At 43.6% G+C, this 23,621-nt stretch overlaps 1 protein-coding gene and 1 long non-coding RNA gene across 3 annotated transcripts in view; one reads left to right on the forward strand and one right to left on the reverse strand.

Moving 5' to 3' along the window:
• LOC149308077 (uncharacterized) overlaps positions 1-10,396 on the forward strand; it is a 31,803-nt gene extending 21,407 nt beyond the window's left edge. Inside the window, exon 3 of the long non-coding RNA XR_016282119.1 lies at positions 10,261-10,396. This is a non-coding gene — a long non-coding RNA (uncharacterized LOC149308077). The remainder of the gene's footprint in view (positions 1-10,260) is intronic.
• Positions 3,271-23,621, reverse strand: part of LOC149308079 (NMDA receptor synaptonuclear signaling and neuronal migration factor-like) — a 38,495-nt gene continuing 18,144 nt past the window's right edge. For both annotated transcript variants that reach the window (XM_089535041.1, XM_089535042.1), the window contains 10 exons: positions 16,189-16,241; positions 15,433-15,522; positions 14,755-14,876; positions 13,852-13,935; positions 13,477-13,510; positions 13,192-13,262; positions 12,082-12,161; positions 11,164-11,266; positions 10,547-10,622; positions 3,271-9,411 (listed from right to left, as the gene is read on the reverse strand). In XM_089535041.1, coding sequence (XP_089391167.1) covers positions 9,314-9,411; positions 10,547-10,622; positions 11,164-11,266; positions 12,082-12,161; positions 13,192-13,262; positions 13,477-13,510; positions 13,852-13,935; positions 14,755-14,876; positions 15,433-15,522; positions 16,189-16,241 — 811 coding nt within the window. In that variant the 3' untranslated portion in view covers positions 3,271-9,313. The remainder of the gene's footprint in view (positions 9,412-10,546; positions 10,623-11,163; positions 11,267-12,081; positions 12,162-13,191; positions 13,263-13,476; positions 13,511-13,851; positions 13,936-14,754; positions 14,877-15,432; positions 15,523-16,188; positions 16,242-23,621) is intronic.

Genomic DNA, 23,621 nt, shown 5'->3' on the forward strand with positions numbered 1-23,621 from the left:
AGTATTATACCCGTATATCTTTGCACTTTAGGATCTTGTCTAGTTCTTCCAGAGCTGCTCTTCCCAGTCCTAGTCTTCTCATTTCTTGACTTTAATTTCCATTCTGGTCAATGATTGATCCAAGGTATGGATAGTCCTTAACCATTTCAATTTCCTCATTGTCTGTATTACATTTGTTTATATATCCTGCCTTTTCCCAATCTGAGAGACTCAACGTGGCTTACGGTAGCTAAAGCAAATGAAGCTGAAAACATTTGCATCCTACTGTAGTTAAAAATGGAATGAAACGATCAATAAAATTAAATGCAATTAAAAGCGCAGCCATTAAAACCAAGAACAGTAAATCTAAACAACCCCAGCAAATGAAATATCCTTTCCCTCCCAAAACAGAAAAGGTCTTTACCTTTGGTAAAATGTCACACAAGGTGGCAAGGGGAAGGTATCTTGGTATAGGTTAAAAGGATATAGTGAAGACAAGCTGGGATCAATTTCCCATTTCAATGCCTTACAATTATGCAGCTAAAACAAATGGGACTCATTTAAAGCTACTTATGGACCACTATGTTACTTTATCATAACATATGGCCCTCCAGTATTGTTGCGATTACAAGGCCCAGCATCCCCTAGCTGGTGTAGCCACTGCTGAGAAATGCTGGAAGCTGTACTGTTATTGAACATCTGCATCATGGAAGCACACAGACACACACACTTTGCAATCTCTGCAGCCACTCGAGCTTATTATCGAAGATGGACCCCAAAAGTATCAGGCAAGTTAGACCACAGAAACCCATTGAGTAACCTTGAACAAGTCACACTGCCACTGCATTGTGGTATCTGTAATGCAATGCCACTGCGTCATGCTGTCCCCAGTGCAGTGGCACCGAGTTGTGGCATCGTTAGTGCAGTGGCACTGCGTTGTGATGCCCATAGTTCAATGCTGGTGTTTTGAGGTCTGCAATGCATTGCCACTGAGTTGAGGCGTCTGTAGTGCAGTGCCATAGCATTGTGGTGCCCTTATTGCTGTGCCACTGCATAGGGGCATCCTTAGTGTAGTGCCACAGTGTTTTGATATCTGTAGTGCAGTCCCAGTGCATCATGGAATTCATAGCACAGTGCCACTGCATTTTGGGGTGCTTACTGTAGTGCCACTGCAATGTGGTTTTGCAGTACAGTGCCACTGAATTGTGGTGTCCTTAGTGCAGTGTCACTGCATTGAGGGTTTGAAGTGCAGTACCACTGCATTGTGTGATCTGTAGCAAAGCGCCACTGCGTTGTGGTGTCCTTAGTGATCTGTGACAGGCTGCGTGTGTGGGTTATTCTGGTCTCCAGTGCCTTGAACCTACTGGTGGGAGGAAGGGTATAAATATAACAAACTAAAATTGAATCCCTTTGTCTCTCCTGAACTGCACTTCAGCTTGTGTGTCAGAGCAAAAACCTGTCGTCTTACCGTTTTATGCCAGCGCTGATGGTACCGTTTCTGATTCTGATTCTTGCACTGCCTGTTATGGTGATCAACCCACAAACACTCATCCGTTTGGCCCTCAAGTGGGACAATGGCAATTGTGGGTATCACAGTCATACACAAAAGGCATTTCTTGTTTGGGAGTATTTCAGACATGACTGGGAAACAATACATTTAAAACCCTCTTTAGTAAGGTGATCTTAACGCGAAACCATACCTGTGACACGTAGCCCCTTTCAGCGGCATTCTGGGACACTTTTTGAAACCTGGCACCGGTTCCTTCTGATCGCTTCGCTGAATATTCATAAAAGCCTTGAAAGATGTGTGATAAGAGGGTGGGGAAGGAAACCACACATGGCCCCCTCCCGGATGCTTCCTATTCATGTCAAGTTTTTCAGAAACAGGCTTCCTCTTCACACCTGTCCTCTTACAAGATGCACATGTTGTGTCTTTGTTTCTTTGTGAGTGAAACACCACAAAGCCACATGAGGAGGTAGGGTGACACACCAGCCTCAGGCAGCTGATCTGCGGTGTCATGAAAGGGCAGTGTAGTGTATTGGTCAGAGGCCTACATTGCATTGGCATAAGTCTCCACATACGGAGCTATGCAGTTGTTATACTGCACCTTGTTGAATGGCAATGCATCACAACTAAACCAAGGCAACAAGCATGGAGCAAAATACCCAACCCAATGTGGATGTGCCCCCATGCCCAGTGGTCATCTTTGCACATCAGTCATCCATGTGCAATGTTGATGAAGCTGGTATTCACCTTTGGAATATAAGGATTACAATGGGAATCAGGGGAAAGGAGGGATTGAGTTGGAAATGTTACTGAAAAGAAGAAGAACGCTTCTGACATCCTCAAGGTTTCGTTTTATTAAATCACATCTTAAAACCGAGAAACTTCCACCTCTGTGGGGAAATGATCCTTGAATACAGAGGACTGAGACAGGAGAGGAGCAGCCCGGTTTGACACACCAGAAAGAAGAAGGCTGCCTGCTTGGTGAAGAACCAAAATGGACAGTCTTATTTAAGGACACTAAAGGGAGGAGGTTCCACCAAACCATCCCGTTGGATCACCCCAAGGTCCACCAAATCCTGCCTTCTCTTCCCTGCCAGATGCCACTGGGCACTCAAAAGGCGGTCATAGAAGTAAAAACAGAACAAGGCAAGGCTTCACATCCACATATCTCATCCCATGCCCTTGAGGTCAGTGGCCACTATGGAAGGAAGTGAACATACATACAGTTGGAGCGCTGCCATTTTCAGCTATTTCCACTGCAGAAGTGGTTGGCCACCATTCGGCTTGTTCTCCTCTGCAGCTGTGTAAAATACAAGAATACCAAGCAAATCTCCAACTGCATGCAGAGTCTGTATCTATGTTTGTATATCCTTTGTATCATGGGCTTAATGGAAGCCCCCCGAGTTCTCCAGACTGCCAAAGCTGGATCAAGAGGTTCATCCTTGACGTCTCCTACCCGACAGTTGTGGATGCAAAAATGCAGATTGTGTTTCACCTATCTACATGTATGTCTTTTTTTTTTAATCCTGCCCTACATCTAAAAAATCTCAGAGCAGCAGCAGCTAAGCCCCCCAACCCATTTTATGCTCACAAAATATTTTATTCTCTGAGAGGTAGGATAGGCGGAGAGGATGGTGACTGCCCCAAGGTCACCCGATAGGTTTCATGGCTGAATGAGAATTGATTCTGGGACTCCCTGGTCATTATCCAGCACTCTTGAAAACTATACAACCCTAAATCTCTTCCACAGGACTTCCCTCGACATGGAAGATCCCCCCCCCCCCCCCCCCCCAATAAGCATCCAGATGCATCCAAAACAGAGCGTCACTATCCACTGATACAAAACAAACCACTACATTCAATCGGACATTTCTCATCGTAACTCCATCCACATCAACACTTTGGATTAATTCAACGGCACAATTATCCAGATACATGGTTCACAAAGAAGCCATTTCCTTAACCGAGCGTCTGCTTGTGACATTTGTGGCTCACCAACATCTTTGACTCCCAGGCTTCATTCTTTTTTTACAGCTTGGAAGAGAGTTGTGAACACTTATATTTACTCATTCATCTCCTTTTGCACCTCAAGGCGGCACAACAAGCCAGCCACAGACTACAAATCTCTGGGAACTGGACTAACCCGAGTTTATGTGAGAAACGTTGTGGCTTCACCATCAGTGGGAAGAGGTCATGGATGCTGAGAATCAAATAAGGAAAAATCCCCCACAAAATCACCTTGCTAGGAGGGACAAATGATCAGAAAAGAGTATTTGTCATTAGTGACCCCTTGTGTTATTGCTGTATACGAGAATGGGCAAACCCCAATATGACACCAAAAGAAGCTACAGTCCAGCTTTCTGGCCAGCAACAAACAACATCCCATGATTATCTACTATAAACTCTATAGAGTGTTTTGTCCACCATTCACTACTCAGAACATCTTGTGTGGCAAGTCACTTCTGACTTATGGCTACTCTATCATGGCAAGATTTGTTCAGCACAGGTTTGCCATTGCCTTCCTCTGTGGTTAAGAGACTGTGTCTTACCCAAGGGATTTTCCATGGCCAAGTGAGGATTTGAATGCTGGTCTGCTGGAGTCCTAGTCCAACACTCAAGCCAATGCGCCACTGCTCAGAATATTTTATGTATCTTGTTAGGGACAGAACAAAGTGCAGACATCCCTAGCTTTAGTATCCTGCATGGATTTTGTGGTGTGAAATTTCAATGTCGTTCTGTTTCCTTTCAGCAAGCTGAAGCTTAAAGACTGAAGTATAGTATCCAAATAAGATTTATGTATTATTAACTGGGTTGTCCATTTGCTATTTCTGGTTGACTCCCAGGTTTAGAGCTTCAAACTCTGGCAGAATGCTAGAAAAACGTGTTAACCAATGGTGTGAAAAAAGAGAAGGCCACAGCTCCGTGACAAAACACACTCTTTACATGTTGAAGGTCCTATATCCAATCCTTCACATTTATGGGATCCAAGACAAAGGACCCGGAGAGCTGTCAACATTTGGAACAGATCACACTGGACTGGATGGCCCAGTTGTCTATTATGGTATGAAGGTGCTCTTAAGAATGTGTATAATTTATCAGTAGCAAAGGACCAGGAATCTGGGGTACACCTCCAATATTGATCCATCACCCCCTGGATAAAGTTAGATATCACTTGGTCATTTGAAAAGCAGCTCTGCAAAATAAAGGACTTTAGTACTGCCTTGCAGGGAGTATTCTGGCACAGTGCGGCTGTGAATGTAGTCACTGTGGATTCAGCAAAGTCTGCCGAAGAGAATAACAGGAGGCATTCACATGAGCCCAGGAACCCCAAAAATACTGGCCTGGGGTGGTGAAAGCAACAAGATGCTCAGCACAGGAGACAAAAGTGAGTCTCACTAGAGGAAGATAGTGCCATATGCGCCAAGTATCCTGCTTTTAAAGACTCCCTTTGTGTGATCTCTCACAATTCTGTATCCCTCCCCTTCCAAAGGAAACCCATCTTTGCCAGACCTTGGCAAGAGTTTGAAAGAGGCAGATGAAGACCTGATTTTGTTGTTGCTTTTTTATTGGGCTTAAAACAAAATCTGCCACAGGATGCTTTAGTATCTTTTGTTCATTGTTCTGTGTGCACCATGCCACTGCTGAGGCTTTTTAAGAAATATGCACTTTTATGAATCAAAAATAATATGAATAAATGAAGGTCTATGGCAGGGGCAGGAGAGCGGGAAGTTGCACCTCTGCAAAAGGAACAGAGGAGAACCCACTGTAAACCTGGGAGCACTTGTTTGGAACTGTTCATATTGTTGGGACTTTTCGCATCATCAGTCAATAGAATTATTAAAAATCAGTTCTGGCCTGCAAGTCAAGATACCTCCATTTTCCACTGCATAAAATGATGTCCTCTCACCTCCTGTCACCATTTTGAGAGGGACTGCAGAGAAAAATGGTGCTATTTGGAGGTATCACAGAGTGGCGTTTGTAGCTGAAGGGTTCCTCTGTCCATTGGAGTAAAACACCAACTGCTATGATTCCAGCGTGAAATGGCAGAAAAACTGGGTAATGAAAAAAGAAGTGGTATACATATAGCAGGGTGATATATAAATATGAATATGGAATTCAGCTTTGAATTACTAGGCAATTTAGGAAAGATGCATTGACCATTATAAAAGTATCTGAAAAGAGAGTCCCATCAGAAAAGCTGGGAGTCTCCAGAAGATAAACGTTACAAGAAAAGCTTGAAGAAAGTAGGCAAGCCTTGATAAACAGAAGGTTAAGATGGAGCACATAAGAGAATGCTGGAAAGAAAGAGGAGGGGGAATAACTGTCCACAATGTCCACTGAGGAGGACAAGATCGGATGGCTTTGAACTACAGGGAGGTAGATCTGGTTGGAACATAAGGAAACGTTTTCTGACTGCCAAAATGGCAGTGGTTTATGAACAGAATAAAGTAGCCACGAAGGAATATGGGATCTTCTTCGCCTCTGGCAGTTCCCAACAACAATGTTGGCTTTACGGAGACCTTTCCGCTGGCATAACTCTACAACAGACACAAAATAATCAAAGGATTATTTTTGGCACAACATTTCTGTTAACTAAGATAATCTAGGGATGTGTGGTGTGAGACAGACAGAACTGCCGTAAGATATTGTGATGGTTGGTAAAAGATATGGCTTTAAAGGAGGGGTGAGGATAAGCCTATCAGTTACCATTAGCCACAGTGGCCAGGAAGGACACCTCCATATTCAGGGGCAGCCTACCACAGAGACAGAATAAAATTGCTTTCTACGTCACACGCCCTGATTATCAATGGTCACTGTTGGACTCGGTAGGCTTTCAGTCTGACCCACCATCTCCATTTCTAACATCAAACCACATCACACATGCTTATCTTGCCACAAATGTATGGCATGGACAGCCATCACACCCTGTGATTGCATGGCACCACACAGCCTAGCAGTGTACTCCAACTGGACTATGAGCATGTAAACTTTCTTGCCATGGAGACCATCTTGAAATTTTTTGCAAAGGATTGTTCATGAAGTTTCACTGAACAACAATGCCCTGTCTGAGTACAGATGGATAAATGTGCCAGGTTCCATCTTTGCCCACGTTGCTCCTTGAATCTGTTTCTGTTAAATCTATGAAGAAATGAAGGTAACATTCACAAAAGAAGGAAATTAAATTCTCAACCATCTGCACCGACCAAATGCAATACCTTCAGCTGTTCCCAGTATGTTTCCAATCTGGCATGTCTGGCTGCTACGTAGCTGTTTTTAAAATGAGGACCCAGTTTTAAGACAAACAGACAATGATGGTAAGAGTAAGAGGGAAAAATGGCAAGAGACAAAGAGAAGTGGCAATTCTAATTCTTCCAATGTGGAAGAAAATGCAAGGATGTAGATAGATATCCAACGCCTCTCTTTGGATCGGCAAATATGTTGGCTTCACTTTCTCCAGCATTCATCTGTTATCCTCCTGATGAATTGATGAAGAAATGAGCAACATACGGAAAGCCGAAATGAATATTATCACCTATCTCAAGAAATTGTCTGGTGCCCTCTAATGGCACAGTTTAGACAGTAGAACGCACCACATTTTTAAAAGACAGTAGTCATGTACAATCCTTGCTTCAGCTGTGTTGCAAAAAGCAAACACAAACCCAGCAGCAAACAAACAGCAACCAGCAAACCATCCCCAGAGCAGTATCCATTCTACCAAATAATCCACCTTACTCTGGTCTCAGCTTGCAATTTTCAAGCATTTTGCTTCTTCATATTTAAATGTTTTAGGCAGTGAAGAAAAATCACACATTTGCTCCAAGTGGAACTATTTAGGGGATTGTTGCCAAAAGGTTTTGTTGGAACGGTGTCTGGGTTTTTCCCTTCCCCTCGCATTGCTAAATGTATTGATCAAAGACAGTTCCAGAATCTGAAGGTCTATTAGATGAAAAATCTCTGTTTTAAAGGAAGGGCCCAATCTTGAACATTCTTGGGAGACCTAGCTTGTTCTCCAACTCATTTTCTAGGATCAATTTGTATAGCACAAACATAGGCAAGGACAGCTAGGGCCCTGTTAATCTACCTAAGTGGGGATCATCAGTGGTAAGGATGGATGATGGAGATCAACACAACCATCACATAGGGCTTGGGTTATATAGGTGTGTTATAGTGCGGATATCACTTCACTACAAGATTTATAATATATGCTTGTTCTCACTTCACAATCTTTTTCAGAACCAAGTAAAAAAAATGGGAGTGGGAAACAAGCTGGTCTTTCCTCTTTGGAAAAACAAAACCTCTCTTACACAGCTTAGCTTTCCTCAGCTATCTGTGTCACCCAAATAGGTTGGAGACCCTTTACACGTAGTTATTTTAGAGTATTTCTTACAAGTACAAACTAGATTATTGGAAATATGGCCACTCAATGGCAACAGATGAACCCAGTCATAGAATCATAGAGTTAGAAGAGACCACAAGGGCCATCCAGTCCGACCCCATTCTGCCATGCAGGAAATCTAAATCAAAGCATCCTGGAGATAGCTTTTGCCTATTAACCAACAGCAAATTCTCAACTTTATGCCAAGCTCCACCCCACAAGAAATGTGGGGGGAACAGTACTCCAGTATTTAAAAACTGCACTAAAGCATTCTCTCTGAAATTGACCTGACATCCTCTGTTCTAGATATTAAAATCAGTCTTTTTGGTGGGAGGGAGAAGCCCCAGCAAGTATAAGTGCAGAAGGGAGAAAGAGAGTTAGTCTTTCGAACATGGCTATTCGTTTCTAGTTAGTTTGTAACAATATAAGATCACGGAAATGGGTCAAGATCTCACGGAAATGGCCACGTCAACCGTATTTCGGAACTAAAGGTGGTTGGCAGAGCTGTAGTTTTGCCAAGCTACAAATAAGGAGACTGCTCCTAAGTCGAACAAACAAAGGTCACTCTTCAGGGAGCCTACAGTGAGTGTCTCTCCATGGCTCTTCTGGAAGCTGAACCAGAACACGCTGCAGACATGCAGGTCTGCAAAGCAGCATGTGAAAACCCATTCTGCTGGTGTTTACATATATATATATATGTATGTCTACAGAAGATATATTACTATTTCAAATATATTTTCAAGCAGACCAAAAATAGTTCATCTATCAGTTACTGGTGTGTGTTTACAGCAACAGCTAATTAAATATTCCTTCTATTCATATAAAAATTGCACTTATATATATATATGTATGTATGTGTGTGTGTGTATGTTTTTCTACCCTATTAAAACAAACACACTTTGAAAATCTGAATTTTGCCTAATTCACACCAAAGGCTTCGGAAACCTCACATCTCAAAAGCACACAGGGTCGAGGGTAGCGTTCTTTGCCTCCAAAAAGAGAGGCGGCATCTGTGCATCCCAACAAGGAAGGTCTTGCAAACAGATGAGGCTCCTCCCTTATCCAGCAGCACAAGGAGGGAGGAAAAAAAGAAGAATGACCAGTCAATGTTTTTATAGTTAAGAAAACCTGAGCATGGAATGTCTTTTGTAAAGGACCTGAAGTGGCGTTTGGCCCTTCTGTGACCTAAATCAGCTCAGTCCGGTGCGGATCTGCCATCCGGTCCTGTTCCACAGTGTTCCCACCATCAGACGTACATGCCACTCTGTGCCACATCCGAAATAGCAGGCTGCTCCCTCCAAGCCTCTCGCCATCCTGCCCAGGCTCCTGTTTAGCTCTGCTGTGCCATCCTCGGGCTCCAAACGCCTTTTCACCCATGAAAAAGGTCTCTCTCGGCACACACCGCTCAGCCACTTGGGACACCAAGAAAACCAAACCGCTGTCGGATGCCCTCATAAGATGTCGTCGTAATCCAGCAGCTTGGAGTGCTGCCGAGTCTTCCAGAGGCGGTAAAGGCGGAAGTCAAAATAGGTTTCAATCATTTGCTTTCCTGGAAGCAGAAGGCAGATATGGCTGAGTCAATTTCACATAACCAAAATAAGGGCACTTCAAATCTACAACGCCAACTTGTCTGAAAAGTCTTGGGCACAAACGTCTCCTGCCCATGTCCAACTGCAACTAGGACTTGAAGTGCTAACTGAAATAAAAACTAACTTCCCCGCTTCATTTGCCTTGCCTCTCTTTCCCTTTCATTTGTCAAGGATCTGTCCTCATATAAATGGTAGCAACACAAATCAAAACACACTGATATAAGTAAATATAGTAGGCCCTTGGTCTCTGCTTGGGCTTGGTTCCAGCACCCTTTGTGGATACAAGAATCAGTGGATGTTCAACTCCCATTATATACATTGGCATAGTAAAATGATGTCCCTTAGATAAAATGGTAAAATCAAGGTTTGTTTTTTGGACATTTTGGGGGGGGGGGGGGTATTTTAAAGCTGTGGATCATGGAATCCATGGATTTGGAGGGCTGACTGTAATAGTAAAACAATAGCAACAATAGCAGTATTACTAGTGCTAATTAAGTATAGCCTTTAAATCAACCTGTTAGTCTACTAATCAGTTATCAGTGAAAACACTTTTAAATTGAATCTATCGGTAACATATATATATTTTAATGACAATGGTTAGCATTCCACTTAGGCAAATGGCCTTGTGGTGCTCTGTTCTTCAGGAGATTTTAGCACCGTGATTCCCAGCCTAAATTCAGAGGATCAGAGAAACACAACTCTCTAACAGGCTGGGAAAATATTATGAAGAATGTAAACTTCCTTACTAATATTAATCCTAGAGAGTTCTCAACCCCATGGATCTCTTTATTTTTTCCCCCTTTGCACAGGGGCAAGTGACCCAAACTGGGCCATGAAGCCAAAGAGACCTTCGTGTTTCTAAACACACTATGGATAAACCAGAGATCGAGTGACTTTTGCTGCTGAAAACAGGTAAGGCGTAAACTACATGGCTCCAAACAGGCAGTACACAAAGGCCAGAAACGGTTCAATACCTGTTGGGTGGGCAGTTATGTCCTCCGCCCCCAATCAGTCTCTATTGCAGGCAACACTGGTGTGCCTGTGTTGGTGTGTGAAATGCAAACTGACCCTCACACCAGTTGTCTAAGCATTTACCTTGAGCAGAGAGTTCGAGAGGCGATTCAAAAGTTACGCTGCAGGGGCTCATTAGGTTCTTCAGGTTTTGGAACAGCTGGAAAACAAAGAAGCACCAGGGTCTCTGATGTGGAGCAACAGAGGAAGAGGAATTGCAGGGTTCATTGTTGCTGGTGCCACACACCAAACCTGGCAGCACACCAGATATCGATGCATCCCCAGGTAGGTTGAGGACAGAATGAGGGAAACTGAAGACTTCATGTGGACTTCAAAGTACTTTCTCACAATTTGGCAAAGGTTTCAGACAATTTTCATCCCAAAACTATACTCAACTTCCCTCCACTGCTCCTTCCCTGCACTCAAAAATACCCTCCTGTCCTCCCAACATTTCCATTTTTGGACATAACCATAATGGTGACCAAAAGGGATAGTGTGTCCTTTCTGATCACCATTTTGGCCAGCAAAGGGCTGAAAATATCTGTTCCTCCATCTCCTGTTCTTGGCACAGAGGAGAATGAGAAATATCATCCACACGAAATAAAGGGAATAAGTGTGGAGGAAGGAACAGGGCTATCGGGAACATCAGTCTGTCCAAGGGCCAAGAGACTTCGCTCCCATTTGCCCACCAGAGGTTGTACCTTCTCTCCATTGTGGTTCCCCAAGACGTAGCACCCCATGATGTGAATAACGTTTGGCTCTGGATTCAGTTTGCTCATCAGGTGGCCCAGCCGCTTCCAGAAACTGCAAAAGAAGGTGGAGGAACACTATATTGGATTTGCCCGTTTGGTAAATATGGATTCAAGTATTAATGACCTGAGCAATCTACATGTTTTTCTTCCTTTCTGCCTCTTTGTTTTTAATTCACTGTTGTTTTCCTTTCATATTTTTGAACTGAACTGCTGTCTTACACTGGCTATGTGTAGCTAGAAATAAGAGGTGGACATCATGTGGCCCACAACATGTGGCCCTGGTCCCTATTTTAGTTCCCCAAAACTCCCAAATTCCTCCCTCATTTTAAAAAAAGGTTCCACATGATTTGGGGGCAATTGCATCCTAAACAATGCAAAAAGTCCCCCAGTGCAGGAAAACATGGTATAATACTCCGCAAGCAGCCAAGAACCCCATGCTACCCCTAGATATCTCCATTGTTCTTTATAGTCCCTCTCAAAATGGCAAGAGAAAGTTGCCATTTTGGGCTTGCTGTGGGAGTTGACCTGCAGGAGGGACCCAGGGAGGGAAACTGGCCCCTGGCCCCACAAAGTTGTTGTTGTAAACAGTTATACACAAACCAACAATGAAAATGGACAACCCCGATCTCATGCTTTATCTCTGCTGCATTGCAGAAAAATCTCCCACTGTTTTTTCCCCAGCTGCAAGGTTGAGGAGGTGGGAAAGGCAAACAGCCCCCTTCAAGTGAAAGCCAAAATTCTCAAAACAGACAAAGTTGGCACTGAATTCCACACATGCAGAAAACACACACAACTATGATTTCCCACTGAGAAGCATGCCAGTTTGACAGCCTCCCCAAACAAGGAGACCAGAAGCATTTAACTCACTAGATCATGTCTTCCTCTTTCTCCACTTTTGCAAAAGTGGCAACTTTATTCTTCAAAAGGTACAAGTGTCCAGGCCCACCCTGCAGGAGATAAAAAGCCAGCGTTTGCAACAGACAGTCTGGTGCTTCTCTTGGAGAGGAAGCTACTACTGCTTTGTTATCTGGTATGTGGTTAATAGTATTATTTGGGGGGGGGGGGTTAAATGATGTTTAAAGTCACTGCCTGGATCTAAAGGGAGGTTTCTTTTTGTGTTGTTTATGGAGTTTAAATTGTATTTTCTGGACGTCATGACTCCTTGGATGCATCCACACTGCAGAAATACAGTTTCATCTCACTTTATCTGCCATGGCTCAATGCTAAGGAATCTTGGAAACTGTAGCTTTGTGAGACATTTAGGCTTCTCTATCAGAGAGCTCCAGTGCTGCCACAAACTACACACTCCAGAATTCGACAGCATTAAGCCATGACAGTTAAAGTGGTGTAAAAATTGGATTATTTCTGCACTGTGGATGCCGCCTTTGTCTCCCAGATCTCACATGGCCAAAAGGGAAGAATGGGCTCTGCTTACATGAATACCTCTCAGTACTATCTTAACTGAGAAGAACAGGAACAACATCCTGGCAAAATGTAGACCTGTGATTCCAACATCATCATTTTTTCTCCTGATTTATCCTGGTTTTTAACACCTTTGCCTGGGGAAGAAACCAGTGGAACCTTGAAAATTTGCATCATGTATTTTGTGCATTTTGATTGGCCCAATGACGATATTGCTGTTTAGTGGATTTTGGATGTTATTGTACTTTGCTGTATGTCCAACATAGCTACCCCTGGATATATTTTCTCAGCCTCCTTCCTATGCTCTCTACAGCACTCCAAAGGATGGATACAGGGCACCAAAGTGTTAGTGTTTGCCAAGGAGATATAGTCCAGGCCTGTGCTAAGCAGCTAGGTCACTCTCATAAATAAAGGAAGGAGAGAGGGAGGACATTATGAGAACTATTCATCACTATCTATTGCTCCCTTAGGAAGGCCATCTTCTTCAAGGTCAGGAGTTCTATGAAGCCAAGAGGAAGCAATGAACAATTGCCATTTGAAGGGACTATCACTTACCTGACAAAAAATCAACATCTTCCAGATTTTGCAGCCCTTGCGATAGATGTTCAGTTTCTTCTCGATTTCTTCTGCAGAAGAAAGGGAAAGAAAGAAGAGGGGAAAGATGTATAAACCATGCACAGAGGGGAAAGAAAGCATTTCTGAGCATGGCGAGGAGAAGTCATAGCGTGCTTAAGACTGATGTTCATATTGCTATGCTTTGTGCCCATTGGAAGAAAGTTAGGATATGAATGCAATAAATCCCTTAAGAGTGCCAAGGGCCTATTCATTCCAAATACATACCTAGAATGTCATCAAAGGTGGCGTGCTCATGATCCTAAAAGAAAAAGGGGAAGGATGGGTAAATATTCTCGATTTTATTTGTCAGTGTGGCTCAGGAGCTCAAGGATTTAGGCTGCAAACAGTCATTTGTAATGGAGCAGGCAGCAGTATGAAATAGCCCCTATTGCCAAAAAGATTAAGAGTAGGGAAATATTGGCTTTCCAGATGTTTTGGCCTATATCACACATCATAATTTATGTTTATTTGTGTGCCACTTTCCCCCAAAATTGAGACTCAAAGTGGCTCACAATTTAAAAGAACAATATAATTAAAGAGTCCCTCTCCTTGGAAGTTTGGGAATGATTTTCACAGAGGTGTGTCTTGCAAGAAACTTACATAGAGAATGGGGATGATGGATGGGTCGTCCCGGCGGATGATTGTGGGGACGTACTCCGCTTTGGGCACCTTTGAGGAAATGAGCTAGAAAGAGATGAACAGAGAAAAAAGAAGTGGGGGGAATTAAAACAGGCACAAGAGATGCATCAGTTGTTACCTGAAACACTTTGGTGCTGGTGGGCTCCTCATTGGGGCATCTGGTTAGCTAATAGGGAACAAATTGTTGGACTAGGCAGGCCTTCATTCTGATCCAAGGCCTGCTTAGTCCAATATTTCCTTCTTATATTAGCTAATCAAATGCAATGAGGAGCCCACCAGCAAGATGCGAGCACCAAAGCCCACTCCCCCTGTTGCTTGTCAGCAACAGGTATTCAGAGACCTGCCATCATTTAACTGGCATGAAACCATCACGACTAATAGCCACTGGTATCATGTAGCCCCCGGAATTCTGCAACAGCCTGAATGCCTATTGGAATTGACTAGCCTGGTGTGGTTGTCAGGTCCGGCAGTTCAGAAATTTAAGCTTCAGTAGTTAAAACTCGGCAAATCTTTATTTCAGTAACTATCGATCCACACCACAGACATTCTTTATCAGAACTAAGCAGCAAGCACTAGCAATGCCTAAGTAAACCACACATAATTTCAAACTATTGGCAAGCTAATTGCTCAAAAACATCTTTGGTCCTCTCATTTCCCATACAGCCTCCTATTTGTTCCTTCAGCTAGTTTCTTCCCATGTAATGTCAAGCCAAGCCTGCCTGCCTCCCCTTCTTTGTTATCATACCACCTGTGGATGTGATAACTTTCCTTCCTTATTGCAGGTCTCATCACAATACCTTCACATGACAACTCCCATTACCCTGACTTTGCACTAAAGTCATGGCAGGCATGACAATGGCTCACCATGATCTTGGGTGGGATGAAGTCTTCTCCGCTGCAGGCTGCAGCTTCGAGTTCTTTCTCTGCCTCCCAGTTCAAGTCCACACCCTTCTCCTCCACGCAGCAGGAATCCTGCACCTCATGGCCTGCAGGATGCAAAGAAACAAAAAGTACTGAGAGGGTATGCATGTCCCTGTGTGTGTGCAAGACATTTCCAAGCGCCCGAGTTAAGAAGGGGCCCACATGCTTATTGGCCTCTTTCCTAGTTGTGACTTGGGCAGTGATTAGGATGCCCTATGGAAGATGGTCAAGGATGAAGCCCTAAAGGATGCTTGTCATCAAACCAAAAGGGGTACCAAGCATCTGGTGCCAGGAACTGCCTTTGTGCAGGACATCGGAAACCCTGGTTGGATACCCTCCATGGGAATAGAAGCCACCTCTAACTCTTTCCAGATCAAACCTGAATACACAACCAAAGCGCCAACTCAACCTTAGCTGTTCTTACCTATCCCATACCACCCATGCCTGACCACAGACTATCTCTTTGGGCCTGGAATTCGACTCTATATCCCAGCTATATTAAGTGTCCAGGGAGAGACTCAAACTCCTGACCCTGTCACTTCTAGGAATACGAGTCCGTGCCAAAACAATTTGTTTGGACCTGGGGTCGGGTGGGGAAACCAAGTACACAAAGGAACGTACTTTCTCGGGAATCATTGAGGTTTTCGGGCTTAATGGGAGTGGGGTCGCTCCAGGACCGGCTGAAGCTCCTCTCTCGCCGCTCGGCAAAGGCTAAAAAAATTAAATAATAATAGTAATAAGGGAATCGTTACAACAGTTTTTATGACCAGAAAAAAAACCCAAAACCCACATGCATCCCTAGCTCTTTAGCGCTACAGACTGAGAAAGGGGGAACGGGAAAGAAAGGCAGATAATGTTTCTTTATATGGTTTGGTCCAGATGAGGAAGCCAAGCAAGAAGCAACTAAGAAAGGTTCCCCCCCCCCCCCCCAGCAAGCGCCTTCCAGATGTTTGGACCACAATTCCCATCATCCTTAGACTAGAATCTTTATTACGGTCATAGACTGGCCCAGATAAAAAGGGGATACAGAATAAAAGATAAAAACACAGGTTAAAATTAGTATTTAAAATATCCTTTCGGATTACACAGCTCCAGTATAGCAAGACAAAATTGGTCCTAGTCCACTGCGGAGGTCATTGCTTGGCAAATTTTAACTGCAGGGTTGATGTCTGAAAACAACAGAGAAGTGTTGCATTGACTGGTGTGTCCTTGGCATTCTTATCCCACAGTCCATCTAGCTGGGGTTGATGGGAGCTGCAGTCCAAGTATCTGGAGGGACCCTGGCTAGGAAAAAGTGAATCTAGAGGACACTGGACTTCGAGAGACAACGCAGCATAATGCAATGCACCCACCATTGTCCCCAGTTCCCTCACTCACTCTGTGCCTTCATGCGTCGGCTCCCCACCATGCGTAGATGCTTCCTGAAATTTCTGAAAGAAGCAACAAGGGAAAGAAAAAAAAAGACTTGTCAAGTATGGGGAGCCAAGACTTAGGAAGAAAACTAAACCTCTGGACAGGCCAGTCTTGTCAAATGGCAAGTACAGTGGGCCCTTGGTATCCGCTAGGGTTTGGCTCCAGGATCTTCCGTGGATCCCAAAATCCATGGATGCGCAAGTCCCATTAAATGCAACGGCATAGTAAAATGGCGCCCCTTCTATAAAATGGTAAAATCAAGGTTTGATATATATATATTAATATAATTTCAAGCCATGGATGGTTGTATCCATGGATTTGAAGGGCCAACTGTACAACAAACAGCGCATGGAGACAGTTTGGAAGAAAGAAAAGGAACAAGGCCGGTCCTACCATTAGGCAAAGGGAGGCAATTGCCTCCACTGTCAAAATAGGATGTCAGGAGAAGGCAGCAAATTGTTAGTTCTTTTATTTGTTTGCACTGAATTTTTACAGCCAAGTCTACGAAAGCTTGTGCTACAACTTCGTTTGAACAGTCAGTCTCAACGGTGCTACAAGATCCCTTTGAAGAAGTAGACCAAGTCTACCAAAGCTCCTGCTACAGCTTCTTTGGCACCATTAGTCTCAAAAGTGCTACAAGATCCATTTATTTACTGCCAGAAAAGAAGAAGGAGGTACTTATGGGATTTTATGCCTCGACTATCCAAATTATATGGCTGGCTTTGGATAATAAATATCTCAACTTGGGTAAAAAGGGATGGTGGTGGAGGATGAGTGTCATTTACTGCTCCATTTCAGGCAGCAATGTATTTTAGGCTGGCCTTGGAAAAGAGTCAAAATATCGAGGACTTCTCTCCTCAATTCGGCATAAACACCTGGAGCCCAACTTATGATCTAGATCAAGTATCACCCTAAAACATAACGGAGGTTCAAAGTGACAACTGAGTAAAGAATGGCCCCTTTGATATGTTAAGATGCAGCGGTTCCCAAACTTTGGTCCTCCAGGTGTTTGGGACTTCAACTCCCAGAAGCCCCAGCTAAGCTGTCAAGAATTCTGGGAGCTGAAGTCCAAAACATCTGAAGGACCAAAGTTTGGGAATCACTGTGTTAGAGGCAAGGGGCATCATCACAGCTCCAGCTCGCTTGGGTCTTGCAGTCCTGCCATTTTGGCTATGGCTGCATCTGCACTGCAGAAATAATCCAAGTTGGCACCAGTTTTGCTGCCATGGCTCAATGCTATGGAATCCTAGGAACTGTAGTTTGTTGTGGCACCAGAGCTCTCTAACAGAGGATGCTAAATGCGTCACAAAAATTAAGTTTCCAGAACTGCATAGCATTAAGTCATGGCAGTTGAAGTGGGGTCAAACTGGATTATTTCTGCAGTGCAGAGGCAGCTCATGATCTCTCTGTTAATATTGTAATGCAAATTATCACCACTAGATGGCGACAATGCTACATTACATCTGTCACTTGGAATATTCCCTCTAATTATCTGTTAAATCAAGCTGGGTCAATTCTGGACCTATTCACTGAAACAGTGATTTATTTAGTTCCATGATTCCTTTGGGGGAGATAGTTCACCGCTATACACAACGCAACTGCTGAGGTTGCAATCTGAAGGGGAAGATGAGGAAGAGAAACTGCTGAGTCCTTTCTCCCTGTTGTATTTTTTTTCCTGCCGAATACAATCTTTGCACAACTGTTTAGTTGGAGACTAGAGTTTGATTCCCTGCTTGGTCTTGGCAACCCACTGGATGGGCAAGTCACACTCTCTCAGCCTCAGGGGAAGGCAATGGCAAAACCCTTTTGTACAAATCTTGCCAAGAAAACCCCATGAGAGGGCAGCCATAAGTCGGAAACAACTTGAAGGCACACAACAACAACAACAGCAACAATTTTTCAAGATCCAAAATTGCTAGAATGGAGGGTGGTAGTGCAAATTTGCAAGCAGTGCAAATCTGCAAGCAACCTTCTTTCCATCTGTTTCACCAAAAAGTGCTCTCCTAACTGAAATTTGTCTGGATTCCTCTTTGTCTCCCTACCAAAAACAGAAGACACTTATTTCAATGGGCTTTTACTCTTTGGAGGCTGTAATAAACCATGCGCAAAAAGATCTTTGTCATTGCTGTGTGCCCTCAAGCCATGTCTAACTAATGGCAACCTTATGGAGACACTATCAAGGGTTTTTCTGGGGCTGAGAGTATGTGGCTCGACCAAGGCGACTCAGTAGGTTTCCATGGCCGGGTATCAAATCAAACCCTGATCTCCAGAGTCATAACCCAATGCTCAAAGCACTAGCAAGATGATCTTTAAGACTAACTGAGAGAAAGATGTCCATAGCATAAGCTTTCAGAGGCTAGGTCCACTTCATCAAATGCATGGATCAAAGATGCTAGACCTTTGTATACTGATCCAAAGCAACACACCTACATCTCTGAATACGATAAACCATAGTTTATCATAGCAGGAACAAACTTTGTGAGCCATGGGTTCACACACATTGTTCCCTCTTCTCTTGAACAGGTTCAGCCACGGAATAGTTTGGATGTTCTTCCTTCCGTTTTCTGATTATTTGCACTTATCATATTGTCTGTACACAACAAACTTGTCATCATGGACACAAGAGAAGACAAGACAGCAAACAAGAGCCTATGCTTCTTCCCATCACAATAAACTATGGTTCATGGACAGCTTAACATAGCCAATGAATAACACTTAATTCAACTGCCACCAGTTTTACTAGCATTGCTGCATGTGTACTTTTAAACAAAGCGACAAAATCATGCTGTTTTACATGTGCACACATTCATCTAGTATCCACGCATCTAAAGAATCCCATTACTTATATATTATAACCATTTTAAACAATAATAAAATATCATGTGTATAATTTTGCTGTTAACCATCTTAAGTGCATATATAGCATATAGATAAAGAGCAAAATGCATATAGATAAATAGGGCCAGCCTTGCATTAACTGGAAAAGCCACTGGTTTCGGTGGGGAAATTTATAAGTATCACCAAAGGGGAGGTCAACTGTAAATGTTGTCGCATATAACCCACAAACAGATAGGCTTCTATTCAGAATTTCACCCAACAAGCACACCTTTTTTACTTCAAACCAAACAATTGCTATGACGACACTTGCTTTAAATACCATATATATATATATCTGAAAAAGAGGACATGTCCAGGAATATAAGGACATATGGTAGCCCTCTTAGACTGCATCACAAACCTGTGGGCTGAAAAGTATATATTTAAAACAACTCCGAAGTCCAAAATAAGAAACACCCACTAGATCAGGGATGAGAATTATGTGTCCCTGGATTGCAACTCCCAGCAGCCTTAGCTAGAATAGAAAGAGGTGGAAAGTGTAGTCTACCAAGATCTGGAGAGCCACATCAATCCCTACACTTGGCTCCGTCATTTCATATACAGTATTTGGCTTAACCCTTGCCTATAACCCTCATGTTCGGAGGCAATAAGCCTCACTGCCACATGCTACCTTTGGTCTGATTCAGCAAAGCACTTATTATAACTAATAGAGACCCCCTCCTAAAGCATAAATACAAGCTGGGTCTCCTTTATCCGAAATGCTTGGAACCAGAAATATTTTGGATCTCCCCCAGATTTTGGAATACCTGTATTTGAGTATGTGTTGTTGGGTGCCTTCAAGTCTATTCCGACTTACGGTGTGCAAGTCATCCACAGAATGGGAAAAAGAGATTTAGTTGAAATTAAGGCTGTATCTACACTGCAGGATGAAAGCAGTTTTGGCACCACTTTAACTGCCATGGCTCCATGCTACGGTATTCTAGGATTTATAGTTTTGTGAGCTATTTAGCCTTCTCTGTCTGAGACGTCTGGCACCACAACGAACTACAAATCCCAGGATCCCACAGCATTGAGCCATGGCAGTTAAAGCAATGTCCAAACTGCATTATTTCTGCAGTGAGGATGCAGTCTAATTCAGGTAAACCTCTGAATTTCTTTGGCAGCATCTGCACTGGAGAATAAATCCAGGCTGACCCCACTTTAACTACCATGGTTCCATGCTATGGAATTCTGGGAGCTATAGTTTTGTGAGACATTGCACTTTCTCTGTCAGAGAGCTCTGGTGCCTCAACAAACTACAATTCCCAGAATTTCACAGCATTGAGCCATGACAGTAAAAGTGGGGTCAACCTGGATTAATTCTGCAGTGCAGATGCAACCTTTAGGTTATATTCTCCTAAACCACTCTCTCTCTCTTACTTTCTCTCATTCTCTCTTTCTTTTGGTAAGTATTCCCAGTTTACAGTTTTAGGCTTTTCCGGAAAAGACAAATTGATATTTTAATATTTAATATTTTAACGTCTCACACTTGGCCGCCAAGGCATAAGATTTTACTCTAGGAAAAACATACCCCTCGGGGATGAATTGCAAAAGAGGGGGAAGGAAGTGTTTATATTCAGGTCAGCACAGTCTCTGTGCCGCTTTCCCCCCATTTTTGTGCTGAACGGTACAGTTTTGTTTCCCTTTTTTTCTGCTGACGAACTGCATTCCGGCTCTACCTTAAAAGACGATGCGGAGGAAATGGGATGGGAATTTGAGGAAAGAGATGGTGTTAACATTAATCTCACTGGGAAAGGATTCTCCATTAGGAAAGGGGAGAAAATTCACTGGGGTCGATGGGTTTCTTTGCAACGGGGCAAGGACTGTGAGGGATAGGCGATGATCAGTGCGAGAATCCGACAACCCAAGTACAAACCACAAGTTTCCGCCACGGAAAGAACGTTGCGTGCGTGAGAGAGAGAAAAAGAGAGAATCAGCCCGTTCTTGCAAGAGTACACAATGCTCAACCGCTGTCACACATCCACACAAGACTCAGTTACCATGGAGATGCTCACAACCCCTTGCTGAGCCCAGCATGAGGCGCACAACACTCAATTAGGTGGAACCGGGGGGATCTGATTTGGGCCAACACAACCACGAGGCAATAATCGGTACCACCAGACAAAAAAAGAAGGAGCACAACTTGGGTTGCCAGGATGAAAACTGGAAAGGGCTCCTGTACATTAAAGGTTCCAGTAAATCAAAATTAAACATCCTTTTCTGAGTCCTGACTTTACGTACAGGTTGCATCTTCCTTATCCAAAATGCTCAGCACCAGAAGTGTTTTGATTTTGGAATACTTATATTTGCACATCCAGTGGGTGCTTGGTATCCACTGAGGTTTAGTTCCAGGGCACAGTGCAGACGCCAAAATCTGCGGATGTTCAAGTTCCATTAAATACAATGGATGGTAAAATGGTGTCCCTAATATAAATCACAAGTTTGCTTTTTGGAAACAGAAATGCTAGTAGAAAAACCAAGAATGGTTCTAGATTGGGTCTTTTGAACTCACCTCTCAAAACATCCCCAAGAACAAAGAACAAAAAATGGTATTCTTGCCCCACATCGGAATGGTTTCCGTTCCCGGCACAGGATCCTATCCTCCTCTGGACTACCAGCATGAAGTGCTTCCAAATTCTCCGGGAAGGAAAAATAGCTACAACCACACTCAAGTTTCTCAGTCGAGCCTCAATCCGCTGCAGCAAAAGCTCCATACTTTATGACCGAAGCAGCCAAAAAGGACTCCTTGCCCTGCCCTAAAGGCTGCATCGGCCCCAATGCCAAAGTCTGCTGGCAAAAGAAAGCGCTTCTCCTTCGCAGCCAAGGAGATGGAAGAGGCCAACCTTGCACCAGAAGTGTCCATCCCAAGCTTGCTTCTCCTACCAAATATGCAATGAAGGTTTAGGATGGGGAAAAAGAGGGAGAGCTTATAGCACTGCAGCACCAGTTTTTGCCAAGACAAGGCAGTGGCGGTTGCCAAGCCAGCCTGGGAACTGGCAGGGGCATCAAACTGGCAGGATGGGCTCTGTGGTCAACCACTCTCAAGGTCTGTTCCCTTGACAAGCTGCGCAAGGAAAGCGGAAAGCTGAGCCCCAAGTAGCAGCAGCAAGCGCTCAGCTTTGCTCTCCCCAACTGGAATGACAAAGCAGGGATGGCCAAAGTGTACCACATCCATCGGCACTGAGCCATCCAACTTTTCTCAAGAGGGCGAATGGCCATCCCAAGGAACTCTGCACCATCACACAGCCTTCTTAATGGGACACATGTCACAAAGCTTTACCGTTCGGGGATGAATTAAGGGTGCCACCTCTCTTTTTCTGAGAGGCTTTCCCTCTTTATCCATGCTGGGAACAGCCGTAGCTATGAAGCATAACCGGTGAAGATGGGGAAGAATTTTGCCTCTGTTTGCTTTTGAAGAGTTAGCCAAAATTTCCCTATTTGGACCACAGGAACGTGAAGTTTAAAATTTTTAAATTCAGGAGGAAGTGAAACTGACTAGATGGTCCCATCCCTTGCCTTCCACTACTTCTCTTATGCCAAAGGAGTGGATTTTGTTTTAAAATGGCTCGATTAACATTCCTTGAGGCTGCAAAGGGATCTTGGAGCACCTTTGAGACTAACTTGGTGAAAGAAGTTGTAGCATGAACTTTTGTAGACTTGGTCAACTTCCTCAGCTGCATCTGAGAAAATAGACCCAAGTCCATGAAAGCTCCTGCTACAACTTCTTTTGCACAGTTTAGTCTTATACTGTAAGATCCCTTGGCAGGCTGATATTCACGCAGCTGTCTCTGAATTCATTAATGTGATCACGGGCCAAATAAAACTGGGTATAGATAACTTTGCCACAGTAGTCCATGTACTGGTAACTTCTTGATTAGACTACTCTAATGCGCTATACATGGGGCTGCCCTTGAGGAAGACTTAGAAGCTTTAACTAGTGCAAAATGCAGCGGCTTGACTTCAGAATGGAATATTATATGGATAACATGTAATTCCAGTCTTAAAAAGAACTGCACTGGCTGCCAATACATTTCTGGTCTAAACTCAAGGAGCCTGGGATGGTATCTACAGCCCTAAATGGCTTGGGGCCTTGATATTTGAGGGAGTGACTCTCCCCATATGTGCATATCTGAGGATTAAGATCTACCAGATTGGGGTTATGGTTAGGGTTCAAACCCTGGTCTCCAGAGTCATAGCCCAGCACTTAAACCACTACACCACACTGGCTCTGGTAGGGCAGGATACAAATATATTTAATGAATAAATAAAGCTATTTTGAAGTTCGATTTAGCCTGCAGGCTGTGGTCATCTGCAGTCTAAAGGACTGATGCATTCCCTCAAATGCTTCAAGGAGAAGCCTATGTTATTATATTTACAGCTAGTTTTTTAAATTGCCTCTCTAGGGGAGCCACCCTGGGTACCACTTTGGGAGAAAGGCAACACACACCATCATCCTCTTGGGCATCTCTGTTTGTTCCATCCAAGAAGGTCAAAACATCACAGATGAGTCTTACATGTTG

This window comes from Sceloporus occidentalis, unplaced genomic scaffold, assembly GCF_023333645.1.
Source record: "Sceloporus occidentalis isolate IW3139 unplaced genomic scaffold, rSceOcc1.0.p SCAF_8, whole genome shotgun sequence".
In the NCBI taxonomy this organism is placed as follows: domain Eukaryota; kingdom Metazoa; phylum Chordata; class Lepidosauria; order Squamata; family Phrynosomatidae; genus Sceloporus; species Sceloporus occidentalis.